The 20199-nt window shown below is 42.3% G+C and overlaps 1 protein-coding gene across 2 annotated transcripts in view; it reads right to left on the reverse strand.

Moving 5' to 3' along the window:
- Window positions 1–3244: 3244 nt before the first annotated feature.
- KDM3B (lysine demethylase 3B) overlaps window positions 3245–20199 on the reverse strand; it is a 53377-nt gene continuing 36422 nt past the window's right edge. For both annotated transcript variants that reach the window (XM_075856721.1, XM_075856719.1), the window contains exons 16-24: window positions 16958–17221; window positions 16693–16864; window positions 14703–14793; window positions 13892–14022; window positions 8555–8674; window positions 6902–7041; window positions 6646–6822; window positions 5054–5188; window positions 3245–4675 (exon numbers count right to left, since the gene is read on the reverse strand). In XM_075856721.1, the coding sequence (XP_075712836.1) occupies window positions 4595–4675; window positions 5054–5188; window positions 6646–6822; window positions 6902–7041; window positions 8555–8674; window positions 13892–14022; window positions 14703–14793; window positions 16693–16864; window positions 16958–17221 (1311 nt within the window). In that variant the 3' untranslated portion in view covers window positions 3245–4594. The remainder of the gene's footprint in view (window positions 4676–5053; window positions 5189–6645; window positions 6823–6901; window positions 7042–8554; window positions 8675–13891; window positions 14023–14702; window positions 14794–16692; window positions 16865–16957; window positions 17222–20199) is intronic.

Raw genomic sequence — 20199 nt, forward strand, 5'->3', positions numbered from 1 at the left:
TCCAGGAAAGTTCCCCTCTGGCCTGCACATCGACGTAGCACGTACACATTGTACAATGCCATCTGTATGATGTGCACGGCCAGCTTCTTATACCACACCGCATGGCGCTGTAAGGCTTCAGGACTTGATCTGACAAGTCCACCCCTCCCATGTACCTATTGTAGTCCAGGATGCAGTCTGGTTTGGGGGTCTCTGTACTGGTACCTCGTACTGGTGTGGCCATGTATTGTTGTCAATACAAGGACATCTCTCTTGTCCTTGTACTTGACACACAATATGTTGCTGCTAGAATGTGCCTTGCTCTCACCCAGTCTGAGTGTTTGTCCAAGCAGTGTCTTAGGGAGGCCTCTCAGGTTTCTTCTAGCAGTGCCGCGTGCCGCATGCCGCAGTACTTCTGGAAGCGAGGCAGTTGAAGAGTGGGACGCTGGTATAAAAATTATCCAGGTAGAGGTGGTAACCCTGGTCCAGCAGTGGGTGCACCAAATCCCACACAAATTTTGCATTAACTCCCAGTAAGGGGGGACACTCTGGGGGCTGAATACTGCTGTCCTTCCCTTCATATATCCTAAATCTGTAGGTATACCCTGATGCACTCTCGCACAGCTTATACATCTTCACGCCATACCTTGCCCTCTTACCCGGCAGGTACTCGCGGAATTGAACCCTCCTTTTAAAATGTACCAAGGACTCATCAATAGAAATACAATTTTCGGGGGTGTATGCTTGGGAAAACCGGGCACTGAAACGGTCTAATAGGGGTCTCCATTTATACAAACGGTCAAAACTGGGGTCATCTCGGGGTGGGCACGGCTCATTATCATTATAATGTAAGAAGCGAAGTATTGCCTCATTTATTTATTTTTTTAGGTTACAGTTCAGAAGTTGCTTTGAGGGGCCTATATATGAGAAACCCCTATCAAACACCCCATTTTAGAAACTAGACCCCTCAAAGTATTCACAACAGCATTTAGAAAGTTTATAAACCCTTTAGGTGTTTCACAGAAATGTAGAGCAAAGTAGAGGTGAAATTTACATTTATTTTTTTGTCAGAAAATCCTCTTTATACCATTTTTTCTATAACACAAAAGGTTTTATCAGAGAAACGCAACTTAATACTTATTGCCCAGATTCTGCAGTTTTGAGAAATATCCCACATGTGGCCCTAGTGCGGTAATGGACTGAAGCACTGGCCTCCGAAGCAAAGGAGCACCTAGTGGATTTTGAGGCCCCTTTTTTATTAGGCACCATGTCCGGTTTGAAGAGGTCTTGTGGTGCCAAAACAGTGGAAACCCCCAAAAGTGACCCCATTTTGGAAACTAGACCCCTTGAGGAATTCATTGTAGTTTTCTTGGGGTGCATGCGGCTTTTTGATCAGTTTTTATTCTATTTTTAAGAGGCGTGGTGACTAAAAACAGCAATTCTACTATTGTTTTTTTATTCTATTTTTTTTACAGCGTTCACCGTGCGCTATAAATGACATATTCACTTTATTCTGCGTGGCGATACGATTACGGCGATACCAGATGTTTATAGGTTTTTTTTATGTCTTATGGCGTTTGCACAATAAAATATGTTTTGTAAAAAATCATTCACTTTTTGTGTTACCTTATTCTAAGAGCCATAACGTTTTTATTTTTACATCAATAAAGGCGTGCGAGGACTTATTTTTTGCGTAACGAACTGTAGTTTCGATCAGCACCATTTTTAGGTACATGCGCCTTTTTGATCTCTTTTTATTCCATTTTTTGGGAGTTGAAGTGACCAAACAATTGTGATTGTGGTTCGGTTTATTATTATTTTCTTTTACGGCTTTCACCGTGCGGGATAAATAATGAAATAATTTTGTAGTTCAGGCCGTTACGGACGCGGCGATACCAATTATGTATAGTTTGTTTATATATTTTTATTAATAATAAAAAGGACTGATAAGGTAAAAAGGGGGATTTTTACTTTTAATACTTTTAAAACTTTTATTTTCTTATTTTTACACATCTTTTTTTTACTTTATTACTTTGTCCCATTAGGGGACATGAGGGCAGGAGGCCCTGATCGCTATTCTAATACACTGCACTACATGCATAGTGCAGTGTATTAGAGCTGTCAGCTACTCACTGACAGCAAGCATAGTGGGTCCTGACTTTGTCAGGACCCACTAGGCTTCAGTCTATGGCATAGCCGGATGCCATGGTTTGGTGTCCGGTTGCCATAGTCACCATCGCCGGCCGCTATCGTGTAGCAGGCCGGCGATGGCAGCTTAACCCCTAAAAAGCCGCGATCTCTATTGAACGCGGCTTTTAAGGGGTTAATCAGCGGGGACACAGTGATCGGTCCCCGCTGTAGGAGCTGTGACAGCTGCTGTACGAGACAGCAGCTGTCATAGCTCCTGTATGTGTCGGGAGGACGGCCGAAACAGCCGTTACTCCCGAGACGTACTATTAGGTCATGGAGTGCGAACGATACAGCTACCATGACCTAATAGTACGTCCAGGAGCGGGAAGGGGTTAAGCACCTCCCTACATACTTAACCTTTCCAATTCACCGAATTTTTGGATAAATGCCCAGATTTGTCTTCCTGTGACCCTGCACTGCTGATTCTATACTTTTCTCCTTGATTTGTTCCACTTGGCATTGCCCATCTGTCTAGGCCATATTTATCTAGGCCTATCAAGAGAACAATAAAGCGGTCATTCCAATCTTCCACCTACTATTTAAATGAGATTACCTTTCAGCAGGTTGTAAATGGACACTAGTTTGCCCTATCATTTAGTGAGGACTTAACCCTTTGTTCTGCTAGAGAAGGACAATATTCTGTCATTAATTTCTGCTAGGTACTGCCAAAAAAAAAACAAAAAAAAAACAAAAAAACAGAACTTCGCTTGGCTCTACTGAACCAAACTTAGAGCACCAATGGGGTTCCAAATGTGCTATTCTGCAACTCCGTTACTGCAGAGTTGAATCGAAACTGGTGTGTTGACACAGACAAAAGTAGTGGCAGGGTACAACATCAAAAATACACCTTTTAAATATTTTTCTCCTGCCAGAGAAGTTGCCAGGCATACGGTCGTCACTTTCCATTAACTGGGAGGTAAGGAAACTTCCAAATGAGACCACAGGATAAATTGATACTGGTGTGAATTTAACATTACTCAGACACGGCTAAGAAGATTACAATTGTGCAGTCAATTGCAAAATACTTTTTGCACCACATTGTTTAGTACCTGAGGGGGGAAAAAACAACTCAAACTAGAGATTCATTGTACTTTAATAAGAACATCATAACCCTAGCCAGCCCTTCACAAAATCAAAGTACAGGAAATCAAATTAAACGTAATCTACAGTAATTCACTTAAAAAACGTGTGTATATGATTATATAAACAGACCTGCAAAGTGGCACAACAATACAGGTGGAGAAATGATCACCTTCCAAAAGTCAATAAAGAAAGCTCCTTAGAACAATTAATTGAGCCGTATTTATCAAAACTGTCTAACAGTTAAACTGTCCATGTTGCTCAAAGCGACCAATTAGAGCTCAGCTTTCATTTTTCTAGAGCAGTTTGATAAATGAGAGCACAGCTCTGACTGGTTGCTGTGAGCAACAAGGACACTTTTACGGTTAGAAAATTTTGGTAAATGACGCCTATTAATGTTTGAGGCCAATTAAATCATCAGATATCATTAATTTCAAAATATTTAATTGGCTAAAAATACCGCTTTCATTGGATGGGTACAATTGTTGGATGAAATGGATAATGTGCCAAACATTTTGCAAGAAGTTGCTACAGCAACTATATACATTTAATTCAAACACTGAGGAAAAATGCCCAATAACGGCTTACTTTGTCAACGCGAACACTCGTCCTGTGTTAGGGTTCTTTGACCCCCTACCCATTGCTTACACTATTTCAATTTGAAAGGAAGACTAAATACAATGTGCCTTTCTGGAAATGCAGGAAAACAGAGGTGGGTCTTCAAAGGGTCTAAAAATGTCTAATTTCATGAAAGAATAACTGTTCTGCTACAAACCTATTGTTCTTAATAAATACATTTCCAATCCATTGCTTTCCCCAGCAAAAGCATTAATTCAGCACCCGCCACTTTATTTAGAGCTAGCATATTGAACTATGCTATTTAAAAAAGGTTTTAATAAGTTGATTTGTATTGCAAATAACTACAAGGACAAAAGTTTAAATTATCCATTGTGTTAGACATTTGGGTTCAATGTGAAGAGTATCTCTTTTTTAATGTGTTAGTTCATCTTAAATTGGTTTTGTAGATTTCTCCATGACTAGAAAACTATGCCCAAGAAGCCAAACATGCTCTTCTATATTTTTAGTCCAGACTAGCACTAGAAGCCCAGTTTTCCAGCGTCCATGTGGTTAAAGCTGAAGGCAGCAACAGAAAATAGACGCCTTTCAGTCAAGTGCGCCAGTGAAAAATGTCTGCAGTACATGTGATTATGAGGCTGTATAGAAAAACAGCGCCTGGGTTGAACAATGGATTCGCACAATATTGACATTTGCCTCTAGTCGAAGAAATTCAAAACGTGAAGGAGGCTTTCTGTCCGAATTCTCCAAGTAGTAAAGCAAATGTTTTCTATGATCTGGCCAGTTTAGATTCATGAGCTCGGAGCGTTCCAACAGCATCTTTCACTGCATGGTAAATAATGTTCTTCACCTGAAACAAAAGCAAACAGCAACGATAAGCGGGGGAAAAAAAATAAAAATCATCATACACTTTTTGGGGTATTATCCAAATTCATCTTGTGAATTTGACACCTTAAATAAAGCCCTAAATAAACCACCCTAAATAGGACCTAAACAGAAGATGAATCGATTTGCGGAAAAAATGAAAATAGTAAAATATTGAAATCCAGAATGTAAGAGCATAGCGGATCCACACTCTGGTACATGCTCTGTAACTAACATAATAAACCATCTTTTTCCATGTTGAGCATTATGTATGAGGGGAAAATAAAGACTATTTAACCACTTTATGCCTGTGTTTTCCTAAGAAACAGAGCTGGTACTTTTTAAGTTATTGTTAATACTCTACCTGTAGTTTGTCCTCATGGTTTGTATGCGTATTTGACAAGTGCCTAAATTCCTGTGTCAGCCGGAAACAATGTTTCACATGTTCTGGAGAGACAAAATCTTCCGCTACTTTTATACAACTGTATAAGTTGTGCACCTTCAAACAAAAAGGAAATAAATATTGATATAAAACAACAGACTATCAGTGTATAGTAAGCTCAGCACAATCATGAACCTTGGTCCCGGAGAGCTCAACTTGGATTCAGAATTGCGTAATGAAGTAATATACAACTTCTAGTTCTCAGTTGCGTGACATTTAAAAAGAAACAAAGTAGGTGTTGTGGAAGCGAACATGTGGTGCCCCTCGGACAATCAGGCCTGGAGGATTGGTCCTAGGCACGCGAAATGGCAGTTTGAGGTGCTGTTTGGCAGGTGTAGTAGAATTTGCGGAGATGTTTGAGCTACAATATCATACAGATTCCCTAACTTAAAGGGGTCGGTCATCAAGTCTATTCGGAGGCTTATGCAAGTCTAGATCTACATAGTAATCTCATATCCTGCCACGACCAGCCGGCCTGCAAAACGATGAGATGCAGTGTGGATGTGACATGATAGAACACAGAAGGTATGCTTCAATAGTATTAAAAAGGTAAAAACAAGAAGTAGGCTGTCTCACAGGAATAGTATCCCATGTTATGTAGCCAGTGGCACTGTATGAGATATCACCAAGTAGGCAGATCTTAAATGCCACTGTTATATAAAGCTCCATACCCATCCTTTCTTCAAGCATTGAGAGAATACGGGACAAGCAACTTGTTTACACTGGCATCGGGCTGTCACCTGAGCCTGATGCCAATGCTTCAAAAAAGGAAACCGAATAGTCTCAATATTCAAAATAGATATGTTGGTTTATTCACCACACGTGCAAACGCAATGTTTCGGCTCAACCTAAAAACCTTTCGGTTAAGCCAAAAGTTGCGTTCGCACATGTAGTGAATAAACCAACATATATATTTTGACTGTTGAGATTGTATGCCGTTTTGTATTCGAATCACTGGATTTGAATATATGGGATTGATCCGCCCTAAGGTAACGTGCATACATCTCTAAATTAGGGTTGTCCACACGTAGCAGAATAGCGGTGTATTTTCCATCCCAAACTGCGAATGGATAATACGCAGAATGCAGCAAAGTGGGTGAGATTTGACAAATCCCATCCACACGCTGCATAAAAATTCTGAGCAGAAATTGGCCTGCGGTGCGAATTTTTCGTACTGCAGCATGTCAATTCCTGCTGTGGAAAGTGGACTGAATTGCGGCGTTTTTCAGAGATGTCACCATATCCCAGAATTGAGAAAAACGAAGGAAATGGTGCGTTTTTGCCGCTTCGAAAAGCCTGCTACTTTCAACGGAATTGCTGCAGATATTTTCTGTGGACAAGCCCCTAGAGTGCGGAGAGTGCTAGATCACTTTTACATTTTTTAAGTCTGAGGCCACACAGAGCAGCATGGTGGACTGCATGTGGCCATAGGCTGGATATTGCGCCAGTGTGCTTTTGATCCATTATTGAAATTTTTATACAACACAGAAAACCAGAAATGCATTGACTTGTACCTGATGTGGCGCTCCAGCTGGAATAAACACAGCATCTCCCAGGAATTGAACAATTGCCCAGCCCTGCACTCCATATTCCTCATAGAGACGCTTACGTAACGCCTGATCCAAATACCAACTTTGATCATGTATCGGATCATGATCTGGTGGATTTTCTTGTCCCTGTTCATCACCAAACTATGACATAGAAGAAAAAATTAATTACACATTGTTGTGTTTCATCTAAATAATACATTGCTAGATACCAAAACCATACCTTTCTAAGAAGCTCACGGATCTTCTCTGCATCCTTAGCAGCGTAAATATGCCACAAAGCGCCAGGCTTTTCTTTCCCCTCATATATACGTTTTTTTGTTACTTCATCGGCATCACCTTCATCAATAGTCTTGAGTACCTCTAAAAGTTGTATTACATTAGTCCAAACAGTACAAGTAAACCAATGTTATTAAATACATTCTGTACATATGTTTTTGAAATCTTTCTAAAATTTTATATTTTTGATGGTTTAGTATACTTGAGACAAGCAAAATTGATATGCACAAAGCTGTTTGGGTGAATTCACGCAGTGCGGATTTACGGCAGATTGCAGCTTGGATTCTGCACTGAACCTGCAGTAATTTACAGTATAATACATGTAAGTGGGGTTTTTAAATCCACATCCACGTGCTGCAACAACAATCTGCGTTGAACTGAGGGAATGCTGCAGATTTTGTAATCCGCAGCATGTCAATCAATTCTTACGCAGATTTCATCCTTTGCAATGCATAGGGGGAAATTTGCATCAATAAAACATGCAGATTTACTACAAAAATAGCCTGCATCGTGTGGACGCAAATACAATACAGATGTCTAGCAATGATTGCGGATTTTTCTTTGTTATATAAATAATTTTTTGTATCTGCATATAACTTTCCTTCCAATAAAAGTATTGTTTGCCCATAAAAATACAAATGTCATGCGAGGAAGACAGCAGACAGGGACAGGCCATAGAACTCAGTGCACAGGCGCTCCCCCATAAGTACTAGCAAATGTATTATAAAGCAGCATATAAAAAAGTGGAATTAAACTGATTTAAAAAAAAAAAAAAAAAGATCAATTATTGTTATTCCTCCCAATATCAGTGTACTGTTTAACTAAGAAAGAACACGAGAATAAAATCAATGCAAATCCACACTCTCATTCTGTGGTCTATTCTTCCTTAAAATGTAATCTCTAGTAAGAATCTGTTACCAGCAAAAGGCTCATGTTCTAGGCTGGAGGACACCTAGTAGAATGTATCTGGAAGCACAAAGCAGGTTTTGTGGGGGTTTTTCATTATTATTTTAAAATTGCGGAAAAACGCCACGGTTGCACAAAACATTTTGTCCAACTACAGCATTTCTTTAGGCCTTATTCAGACTACCGTGTTCAGTCCGTGATATACGGACCATGTGTTGGCCATATTTCCCGGGCCGGGCCGACCAGAGTCCAGGGAGCTGTGATCCTATAATCATAGTTATCTATAATGCTAGGAGTCCCTGCCTCCCTGTGGGAATACAGTCCTGTACTGTAATCATGTTTTCAGGACAGTACTCCCGTGGGGAGACTAGCATTATAGATAACTATGATTATAGGAGCCGGGCTCCCTGCTCTCCCGCCGGTCCGGGAAATACAGCCACCACACGATCCATATATCACGGATCAAACACAGCCATCTGAACAAGGCCTTGCTACAAATTCTGGGACAATCACAAAAAAAAAAAAAAAAGAAACGGCCAAACAACTTGAATACACCCAAAGGGGACTTTTCTGGTGGGGATTGTCAAAAAAAATAAAAACCCCTTTCTGGTGGGTTTCTGGTTTGCAATTAACGTTAGTGTGTTGGTCATCTGGCATAGGATTATCATTGGATGTTTAATGAAATGATTACCTTCATTGTGTGCACTCTCTCCTACAGGAATTCCTACATATACCATGACATTTACTGCATCAGACACATCCAAATGCAAGTTTGTTGTACCAACTCGTCTGTCTTCAGCAGTAATTAAACCTAATTAAAGAAAAGAAAACAAACAGTTAAAATCGTATGACCTAATTTTATAGAATGTATTCACATGTATACTTTCATGAACTGTGGACCTAAAAAATTGTTTTTTATATATTATATAAAAGCCTTTGTCCCGCTTCTTCTGATACACAAGGAACGTGTCTGAAAAATTGGACGAAGCTTTAGGGCTCGTCCGGACGTAACGGAATTGCGCTTATTTTCCATCCGGAATTGCAGACAGAAAATACGCAGCAGAATACAATAGAAGCAAAGTGGGTGAGATTTGACAAATGCCATCCAAATGCTGCAGAATAATCTAATTTTATTTCTGCAACATGTCAACTATTGCCTGTGGACTGATTTCCTGTGTTTTTCTGATGTACTGTGGAATTTGCTGCGGAATTTCTTACGGGGTGGAAAGGACATCACAGGAAAAAGAAAGATCACCATCACACAGTCCTTTGAAAAACATCTGCACAATTTTCTGCACTAAAAAAACCACATGAAATGGAACGGATTTGTCTGCTAGTTGATGCGTAAATGCTGCGAAAATTTCCTGCAGCAAATCCGTTTAGTGTGGACAAGCGCTTAGTCATGCCAAACAAGACATATTTAACAGAAAACGATGGTAAGTGTGCTAATTAATATCCTAATATATCTTTATGGCCGTAACAGCTGGTTTTATGATAGAGTTCCAAATCCTCTGCAAAAACAGATTTAAAAGATAAGCTGCTGGCTACCTGCAGGCGCAACTAGAGGGAGGTTATTGTATACGGAGTTCAATTTGTATAACTGTATACAGTTTGCTCGTAAGCTCCCTCTAGTGGCCGCAGGTAGCCAGCAAGTTATTTCATAGCCCATTAGTGACTGCCGTTTTACGGCGGCCTAATCTATGTCCTGCATGGATAACCTGCGCGGGCTAGGGCTCGAGGGTCTAATGACCACCGGGCTCCAGCTCGGACAGCTGGGATAGGAGGAACCTCTGATCCTGCCTATTTAACCGGTTTTATTTACAGAGCGAGGGAACTCCATCTGTCACCCATCAGCGGCTTGCTGATGTGTTACCATGGCAGCCAGGGGCCTAACAAAGGTCCCGAGGCCTGCCGTGGCTGTATGCCAGAGGCATGGCCTAAAAGATTGCCTTTTAGGCCTTATGCACACATCAGTATTTTGGTTCAGTATTTGGAAGCCAAAACCAGGAGTGCGTCCAGAACACGGAGGAGGTGCAAATCTTTCCATTATAGGTTCTCGCTTTATCTTTCACTACTGGTTTTGGCTTTCAAATACTGAAGCAAAATACTGACCGGAATACTTACGTGTGCATGAGGCCTTAGTTTTACAACGAAAGGCAGTAATGCTTTGGTATTAGGGGATTCCTATTTTTTCCTGTAAAAAAAAAACAAAAAACCTGTTTTGGCCCCTACTACAGAATATACGCCACCTACAGACACTGAACAAATCCAGTCTGCAAATGCAGTAGGAGAAGTAGAACACAAGCTAAAGAAAACAACAACAACTGAACCAGAGAGGAAATTGTCCAACCACAACAACTGAAGAAACAAAATCGGTGGGAGGTGTGTCCCCCAATAGTACTGGCACTACAAATATGCCGTATTTCTTTGTAAAGTTGGAATAGCTCTGGGGAAATCCCAATTAGGGAAGAAACGCGTCAGCTGAACTGCTAATTAGATGCTCGGTGCAGGTAGGGACGTCAACCCTGCCTAAGCAACCACGATGTGGTGGATATGTCACATGGAAAGAGCATGATAGGATTCCAAACCTTTCTGACCCTGCTCACTTCTTATTTGGAGGACTGCTCGCTGGGTTTGATCTCCAGAGAAACTATTGAGGTGCACCAGACTAGATGGACTAGACCGGGCCCCGTCCATAAAAAATTTAAAGATAAAAACCGTCTACCCTAGGTCTTCCTTGGCTTTGAAAGTAGCATTAAAGGAAAGCACTGTTTGGGAGTGTCAGAAAACGCAGCTTGGAATCACAATCCTGGATCAGAGTACACCTGGTTACTTTCTGCATTTTGTATTATATACCTGTGCTTTGTTCAAAGGCTGGTTGGTTATCTGCCACAGTAATATCTTGAAAGGATATTGGCAGTATCAAAATTAAATCACAAGTGTGAATCAAACCAAGCACTCGGTGCCAAAACTTCCTTTTGAGATGGGACTGACTTTGCTGATCTACGATCTTAAAAAAACTATTCTTAGATGAGAATTAAGCGTTATATCTTTTCGTAAAGGAGTGAATAAATTAAATTAATTGAGAATAAATAAATACATAATATTTTATTATCCCTAAAGAGTGCCTAAAATATTTCTGGCTTTTGTCTTTTTTGTGTTGTCGAATATTTCACTTGTCCCCCAATAGACTGGACGAAGAAAGGATTTTACTGCGAGTACTCAAAACATTTCCTTTTTCTCATTAGTCTCATTGGGAGGCGGGGGGAGCAGACCGTGGGACATCCTAAGCATCCCCAGGCCCAGGAGCGGGGATAGAGAAACAAAAGGACGTAATTGTTTGCAAGATGCCTGCAAGACCTTGCGGCCAAGGGAAATATCCACTAAAGCAAAATGTATGCGCCCAGTAGAACTTGGTAAATGTGTGCAGAGACTACCAGGTAGATGCCTTTGCACACATGAGGAGCAGTAGCCTGATGGAGGCATCAACTGCCCATGTGGAATGAGCTATAATCCGGTAGACCTCGCAAATGGCCAAATGAATCCAGCAAGTGATAATAGCCTTCCTCGGACCTTCCGGGACCACAAACAAGGAGTCAGATCTGCGAAAAGAGAAAGTGGAGAGGTAGACGCGCAAGGTGCAGACGACGTCCAGATTGCAAAGAGAGTATTCTTTAGGATGCAAGGGGACAGTAGGAGACCACTTTTGTCAAAAAGGAAGGCACGCTACACAGTACTGCCTTATCCTGATGAGTTAAATGCAGGGAAAGACAAGACTTGGCTGTCAGTTCATAAACCCTCTAGAATGGCCACTGCCACGAGTAAAACCACCATTCCAGATGAGGAAACTTTAAAAGATCTCCTGCAGAGGTTCAAACTGAGCCGACTGCAGCGTGACTAACACCAAGGTCAAATCCAAGGTAGTAGAGTGGGGGCAGATAGAGGGAATCGTGTGAGTTTACCCCCTGCAAAGAGGTCCGAACATTAGATTTGGACGGCAGTGGTCTGTTGAAGAGCATAGATAAAGGAGACACCTTATGTGAACTGAGGGCAAGACCACAATCCATCCCTTCCTGGAGGAACAACAGAATACTGGGCAAAGGAAAAAAATAACCAAAGGAGGAAGATTCAGATACTCGCACCATCGCAAGTATATCTTCGAAGTACGGTGCAGTATGAAGAAAGCTTTATAGCCTTAACATGGTGTGGGTCACCCGCTCCGATAAGATCCCTGCTCTTAGAACAGCCGCTTCAACAGCCACGCCCTTAAACATAGCGGATGTAAATTTGGGTGGAAGAGAGGTCAGAGAAAGCAGAGATAAATCATGGTGAATTGGTTCATAGGAAGATCAGAGCGTCGACCGTGCATTTCTTGAGTCCGAGAAATGAATTGGTGAACATTTGCAGTTGTTCCTGGACGCCAACTAGTCCACGTCCTGACTGTCCCACCTGGAGCAAATCTGGTTGAATACTTCGTGATGGAGACCATACGCCTGGGTCGATCGAATCAGCGACCAAATTGTCAACACCTGGGATTTACATTGCCAAGAGAGCAGGAACGTAAAGCTACGCTCACTTAATAATTCTCACAACCCCGCCATCACTGCTGAACTCTGCTTCGGGATTTAGATAGATTACGGCCATAATGTTGCCCATCTGGACTCGGACAGAATGGTAGTCCAATGTCTCAGACACAGATAGATCATCCTCAATTCCAGGATGGGAAGACAGGATTCCTGTTGGGACCACAGGCCTTGGAGCAGTGAAGTTCCCGAACGTTTCTCCCCAACCGAATGGACTGGTGACAATGGACAGGACGTGCCAGTGAAGTGGGAGAAAGGAGCGGCCCTGAGGGATGACCAGCAGCTGAGGGACCATTGTATGGTCAGAGGAAGTAGGATGTGTCGGTCCAATGAAACTGGAGAGCAGTTCTACTAGAAGTGCATTGCCCTTTGAAGTGGGGGGGGGGGGGGAAGAGTGTGAAACTGGGCAAACTTAATGGCCTTGATTGAAGCCACAATGTCGCCCAGGACTCTCATGCAGTAGCGGAAAGACGCGGGAGCCCCCTCCACAGAGCCCTCACAACCTATTGGAGGGCGGACAACTTCTTTGGAGGAAAAACACCCATTCCGACTGGGTGTCGAGCATCATACCAAGTAAGTAATCCGGGATTTTGGGCTGGGGTTGCGCAAGCACACGAGCGCCATAAAGTGATAATGATACAGGGGAACTGCAAAGTGCAGGAAGCGCTGATGGGACTGGCAAATGAGGACATGGAGGTATGTGTCCTTTACATCCACAGAATAGACAAAAAAAAAAATCCCCGTTCCATGGAAGCGATGGCTGAGCAGAGGGACCCCATCCGGTAGTAGTAGCTTACGGAGGGTAGGGAGTTTCAAAGGATAAGTACCTGTTCATTTGTTATTTTATACCCTCCTGAACAATTTTAAAAAAAACAAAAAAAAACTCCCGGATACCCGCTTTTGGCTCTGTTCCCAGAGTTTTTTTTTGCCACGGTTAAAAAACCGTGGCAAAAAACGCATGTGGTGCAAAACCACTTAAAAAAAAACAGAGCTGATTTTTTCAGGCAGAATTTTTCTGCCTGCAAAAAAAATCATGTGAACAGGCCCTTAAGGATTTGACTAACACTTGTGATGTGGCATGTCACCTGCTGACCGCAGCCACTGATTTTATTGATTGAACACTATGCATTAAAGGAGTTTTCTCAGCATAAAGCCCCACCCAACGATCAGTTCTGGCTTCTAAAACCGCTGGCAATCGGCTCATATTGCCAAAGGGAGTTGCGACCACTACAATATATAGTATTACATGGCTAGGCCAAGTCTGCTATAGTAGGAGCTCCGCTTTCTTCCCAAGCTGGGGACCCCCTGCAAAGGGCATGTGGAAAAGTGTTCTCTTGTTGAGATAACGCCTTTAAGGAGTCTAAATCGGTCTCTTAAAAACTAGTTTCCCTATACTAAACAATGCAACGTGAAATACCACTTCTGACATTTACGTGACAACATACCATAGGCATTATACATCTTAGGCCCAAGATCTGGTCGCACAAAGTAACTGGGCAATCTTGATGCCAAATTAAGCCTCCCATCTCGCTTTGTATATTCTGGCAGAGGAAGGTTCTCCATCAAGTCATCAAATCTACAACAAAGTGAAATCAAATTATTTCGGGAGAACGGACATGTAAGCCTTGCTTTCAACAGAAACATTTCAATCATGGCATGGTAAAGGGAAATTAGATATACTTGTATGTGTATAAAGTGTAAGGAATATAGCAGTGTGGTAGTAGATAATTTTAAAAGGGTTTTTGGGGATACCAAAAAAAAAAAGACTTTTTTAATTCTAACACAAATCCTAAAATAATAAATATATTTAGTATTCATACGAGTGGCCTGGCCAATCACTGGGAACTGCAGTAAAATGTCCTCCACAGAGACGTTACTAAGGTGGGCTGAGACTGGCTGGTTCACTATTGTGACATGTTCTTACTATGGACGACATGCCATCATGCAAACACGTTAATAGATATGGTAGATAAAACAGCGGTAGCAGCAAGGAATTCTAAAGGTTACTATTGTAGCATTTTGGAAAGCTTTTTTTTTTTTTTTTTTTTTTTTAAATCCCCCTAAATATCAGTAGAATCTCTCCATGGAATGGACCTACCTGGGCCTGAATGAGCTGTGTAAAGGCATCAAAATGAGTCAAACCCTTTAATGAATATAATGTTTGTAGAGACAAGAGAAGTCGGTGTCTGTAGTGAAGATTGGAACCATTTGGCCCTGTAATCTCATCATATGCCTTTAAGAAGAATGGCACTTTACCGTGTTGGCATCATGTCCCTGAAATCCTCCCCTGGAGGCCAGTCTTTTAGTTTAAGGACCATAGGAGAGCCATCCTCTGCCCTTAGTCGTTCTAAAAAAAATAGTAAAAATGAACGTTTATATTGAGCGTAATCGCAACAAATTCTTAATACAGGCTAGGATATTAATGCTTGTACTCAAAGTTAGGGCCTGTTCACATCACCGTTCGCTTTCCACTCCGGGGTTCCGTCTGAGGTTTCCGTCGGGTGAACCCCGCAACGGAAAGTGAAACCACAGCTTTCGTTTCAGTCACCATTGATATCAATGGTGACGGAAACATCGCTAATGGTTTCCGTTCGTCACCAATCCGTCAGGTTTCCGGTTTTCTGAAAGAATCAATAGCACAGTCGACTCCGCTATTGATTCCGTCGGAAAACCGGAAACCTGCCGGAATGGTGACGAATGGAAACCATTAGCGATATTTCCATCACCACTGATGTCAATGGTGACTGAAACGGAAGCTGTGGTTTTGCTTTCCGTCGGGTGAAGCCCGCAACGGAAAGCGAACGGTGATGTGAACAGGCCCTAAGGCTATATTCACACGAAAGTGGAAAAAAGTGTCCATTAAAAACTGATCAACTGTCAGTTTTTCATGGCCATTTTGCATCAGCGTGTCTCTAAATTTTCATCCATTTCCAGTCCGTCTGTCCGTTTTTAATGGCCGTTTGACATCCGTTTTGCATCAGTTTTTCATGGCCGTTAAAAAAAACTGATGAATTACATTGGTCAGGCTTTTTTTATCCCAGCCCCCTGAAAACACCCAAAGGAAGGTCACATGTTCACCTAGACACGATTTATAGCCTCCCTGTATAGGATGCCACACAGCCTCCCTGTATAGGATGCCACACAGCCTCCCTGTATAGGATGCCACACAGCCTCCCTGTATAGGATGCCACACAGCCTCCCTGTATAGGATGCCACACAGACCGACACGAATGCCCTACATACTCACCGATGCAGAGCTGTCTTCTACAGGTAAGGTCTCACCTTCACGGGAACTGCGGTGACGCGATGACACTCACCGATGCAGATAGTCTTCACGCAATCTGCGAAGGCAGCGTAATGACGTCATCGCATCTCCTTCGCAGAACCAGTGAAGACGAGAGACCACACCTGAAGAGGTTGGTGCTGAATCGGTGAGTGTCATCAAGCCGCCGATAGCCAGCAAGGGAACTAGTAGTTCCCTTGCAAATCCCCATGTCACAGATCCGTTTTTAGCGGTTGTTACATGTATTGACAGACGTTAAAAACTGATCCATTGACTTCTATGGGGCCGTCAGTCCGTGAAAACTGCAAAAAATAGGACATGTCCTATCTTTTGACGGCCATTATTCATGGGCCGTTAAAAAAACGGCCGTGTGAATACACCTATAGAACATCATTGTTCTGAAAACGCCCGTGTGACGGCCGTCACATGGCCGTTTTTCACTGTTGTGTGAATAAGGCCTTATACATTTATCCAAGACATTAATATGCAACAATTACAGCTTTACGGACATTTGGCATTCTAGCTGATGTAAGAAACTGTGAGATACTTCTATAAAATCACTGGCTCTCTTGTGGATGAATAATAGTATTTCACTTTTATTAGATATGCATTAAAAAAATGGTTTCCGCTATAACTCAGCATCTAATTCCACTTAGAAATTATCTATGCGGAACTTGGGCGGTAGTACACAGATCACTGTCACTTGTGATCAGCGCCAGCCCTAATAGGGGATAGATATGGCACTGTTTGTACAACACAGGTTGCAGCAAACACTCAGAGGGGGTAAAGAATACTCCTTAGTATCCCTGCCTGACCCTTTTCAGTCAGCTGCATTCAGCTCCCTCTATTACAACTACACCCAGTCGGGTGCACTAATGTCTGGACGCATTTCGTCTGTGGTGTAACCCACAGATACTTCAGGAGACTTATGCGAACTAATGCACGCACGCAGATTATGCTTACTTTCAATAACTTCAAACCCATCCCAAAAATCGCGAACTTTCACATCCGAAATTATAGCACAGTTCCGACAATTCACTAAATCCACATCTTGATCTCCAAATTCAAGGCTGAATGCTTCAGGTTTCCATAACTCCCCCTTTAGTTTTTTCTGGACGCCAGAGACAAGTACAGGCTGGGAAGACCAAGAAAATAAAGTTAGATTCTATACGGATACAGATTAAATTGAATATACATTTTCGCTCCCAAACGGCAAATATATTCTCACCTGGCCTTGTTTCCAACATTCCCTAAATATTTTCCAATTATTTTTGTTACTTGGGTCGTGTAGACATAGAAGCCTTCCATCACAAAGCCAGGAATGTGAGGTGTGCGGGTCAAGTACGTGTAAACCCATCACCATCTCCTTGCCCTCCTTTAGACTCTCCGTTGAGCTACTAGCTCTCTTGGCAGCATCTGATGTCTTTTTGTTTTCTACAACAGAAGCAATAATGTGGTCCAAAAAGTTTGGTAAGCTGGATTTTCCCTTTGCCTGAAAAATACAAAATGAATTTGTGGTTTTGTTAGAACAAAATGCAATACAGAGATCTCGCCACAAACTAATGTTCATAAATGATCTGGAGGAAGAGATACACTGCACCCATATAATTGTACAACAGATCCAAGTCCCATTTCACAACCTCTACGAATAGAAGAAATTCCTTGAGGTTTATAAACCAAGTTACTTGCAGCCCTCCCATGACTGCACACTTTTACTATCACACATTGATAACTACTGCGATACAGGAACAATAAAAATACACAAATAAAAAACCTCATATAACAGCAATTATTCCTTTAACCTGAGCCTACCTTATATTGCAACTAAAAGTGTGAGGAATATAGAAAGACTTTATCAATCTGTGCGTGCGTTTCTAAGGCTGGGTTCACACGACCTATTTTCAGACGTAAACGAGGCGTATTATGCCTTGTTTTACGTCTGAAAATAGGGCTACAATACGTCGGCAAACATCTGCCCATTCATTTGAATGGGTTTGCCGACGTACTGTGCAGACGACCTGTCATTTACGTGTCGTCGTTTGACAACTGTCAAACGACGACGCGTAAAAATACAGCCTCGTCAAAAGAGGTGCAGGACACTTCTTTGGACGTTTTTGGAGCTGTTTTCTCAGACTCCAATGAAAACAGCTCCAAAAACGGACGTAAAAAACGCTGCGAAAACGCCGCGAAACATGCAAAAAACGTCTGAAAAGCAGGGGCTGTTTTCCCTTGAAAACAGCTCTGTATTTTCAGACGTTTTTGGTCACTACGTGTGAACTTACCCTAATACCGAACAAGAATTACCTCAAAAACTGGAACAGCTGAACCCTATAGGTAGGCTCTCTGGTTACACCCTTAACCTGGACAAAACAGAGGAACTTTTACTCCAAGGTCCATCAAGACCTTTATAGTCATCTTCATACCCATTCCAATGCTAAACAAAAGCCCTGAAGTACTCAGGGGTACAAATAGCCAAAAAATCCAACGGTATTTTATAGAACGAATATCAACCCGTAAAGACAAGCGTTGGAGGCGATATGGAAAGTCTGAAAAGCTCACAAACGGTACGGGAGCGATATCATGAAATGACCAATTTCTATACAACCATTGGATTCCTTTCACTAAATGGGCATCAGACCTAACTTATCAGGTAACACAGCAATGGAGCAGGCTCAAAGGTATTTACCACCGGCCAAATATTTGGAGAGAAGATTGAAAGTGTGCCATAGTGTTCCTCACTCCTTCTTGGGGCCATCTAACAGGAAACTATGAATCCCTCAATTGATCAAATGTAATATACCCAACGCAAATTTATATCACTGCCTGTGGGACTGCCCCGCGATACAGCAGATTTGGATGAGGGTACATAACTAACTTTGTTCCCCAAGACCCACTCTGGGCTATTTTTAGATATTTATAGACAAAGAACACTATAGATGTACTCAAGGGGCAAGTAATTTATTGCATTTAGTGGCAGCAGCAGGAATTAAAGAGACTCTGTCACCACATTATAAGGGCCCTATCTCCTACATAAGGAGATCGGCGCTGTAATGTAGGTGACAGTGATGCTTTTTATGTAGAAAAATGATTATTTTAAACCACTTTATTAGCGATTTTTAGCTTTATGCTAATGAGCTTTCTTAATGCCCAAGTGGGCGTGTTTTTACTTTCGACCAAGTGGGCGTTGTACAGAGGAGTGTATGACGCTGACCAATCAGTGTCATGCACTTCTCATTGTTCCAGCCCAGCTTCTTTCACTGCACAATCACACTGTAACAATAAGAATTGTAGGTCACTAATTGGTCACTGATTGGTCAGCCTCATACGCTCCTCTGTACAACGCCCACTTGGTCAAAAGTAATAACACACCCAGTTGTCTATTTACCCCTTCCCGCCGGATCACGTACAGTAACGTCAAGAAAACTGGTGTCTTACCGCATTTTCACGTTACTGTACGTCATGGAGATGAAGCTGGCTCAGGAGCTGAGCCAGCGACATCACCGCCGGGTGACAGCTGTATGTTACAGCTGGCACCCTGAGGTATCGGGCAGGACCGGAGCTAGCCTCCGATCCGACCGATTAACCCTTCACATGCTGCGTTCAATAGAGATCGCAGCATGTGAGGAGTTTATAGCCACCGGCACCCCAGTAACGTGATCGCTGGGTTGCCGGTGGCTGCAAAGGCGATCGGAGGGCTAATGCAGTAACGGAATCCTCCTATGGCGGGGCCCAGGAGGCTTCCGGTACCATCGGCAAGATGGCGCCGGCTCAACTTCCGGCTCAGAAGCGGAGCCGGCGTCATCAGCAGTGGGTGTCCGCTGTATGTTACAGCGGACACCCCGATCTATCGCCAGGAACCGGAGCTAGCTCCGATTCCTGGCATTAACCCCTTCGATGCAGCGATCCATTGTGATCGCTGCATCCTAGAGGTTTGAAGAAAATCAGCAGCCTTGCCATGCGATGGCAAGGCTGGCGACTGTTACTATGGCAACAGGAGCCCTAACAATAGACTCCTGTCTGCCATTACGTAAGCTGATTAGGCCCCGCCCAGAGGCGGAGCCTGATGGGCTTGCTGTCAGTGAACAACTGACAGTTCCAATACATTGCACTACATAGGTAGTGCAATGTATTAGAACATCAAACAAACAGTTGGACATTCAAGTCCCCTAGTGGGACTAAAGGAAAGTGTAAAAAAAAAAGTGTAAAAAAAGTAAAACTAAAAGTTGTAAAACATACAATAAAAGTTTCAAATAATAACACAAAACACAATCGCCCTTTTCACTTATCAAGTCATTTATTATAGAAAAAAATAATAAAGCCATACATATTTGGTATCGCAGCGACCATAACGACCTGAACTATAAAAATATTATGTTATTTATCCAGCGCAGTGAACGCCGTAAAAAAACAAACTCAAAAACACTGCCATAATTACTGTTTTTTTTGGTCACCGTCTTCCAAAAATTGAAA

The sequence above is a fragment of the Rhinoderma darwinii genome, chromosome 3 (genome assembly GCF_050947455.1).
Source record: "Rhinoderma darwinii isolate aRhiDar2 chromosome 3, aRhiDar2.hap1, whole genome shotgun sequence".
Classification (NCBI taxonomy): domain Eukaryota; kingdom Metazoa; phylum Chordata; class Amphibia; order Anura; family Rhinodermatidae; genus Rhinoderma; species Rhinoderma darwinii.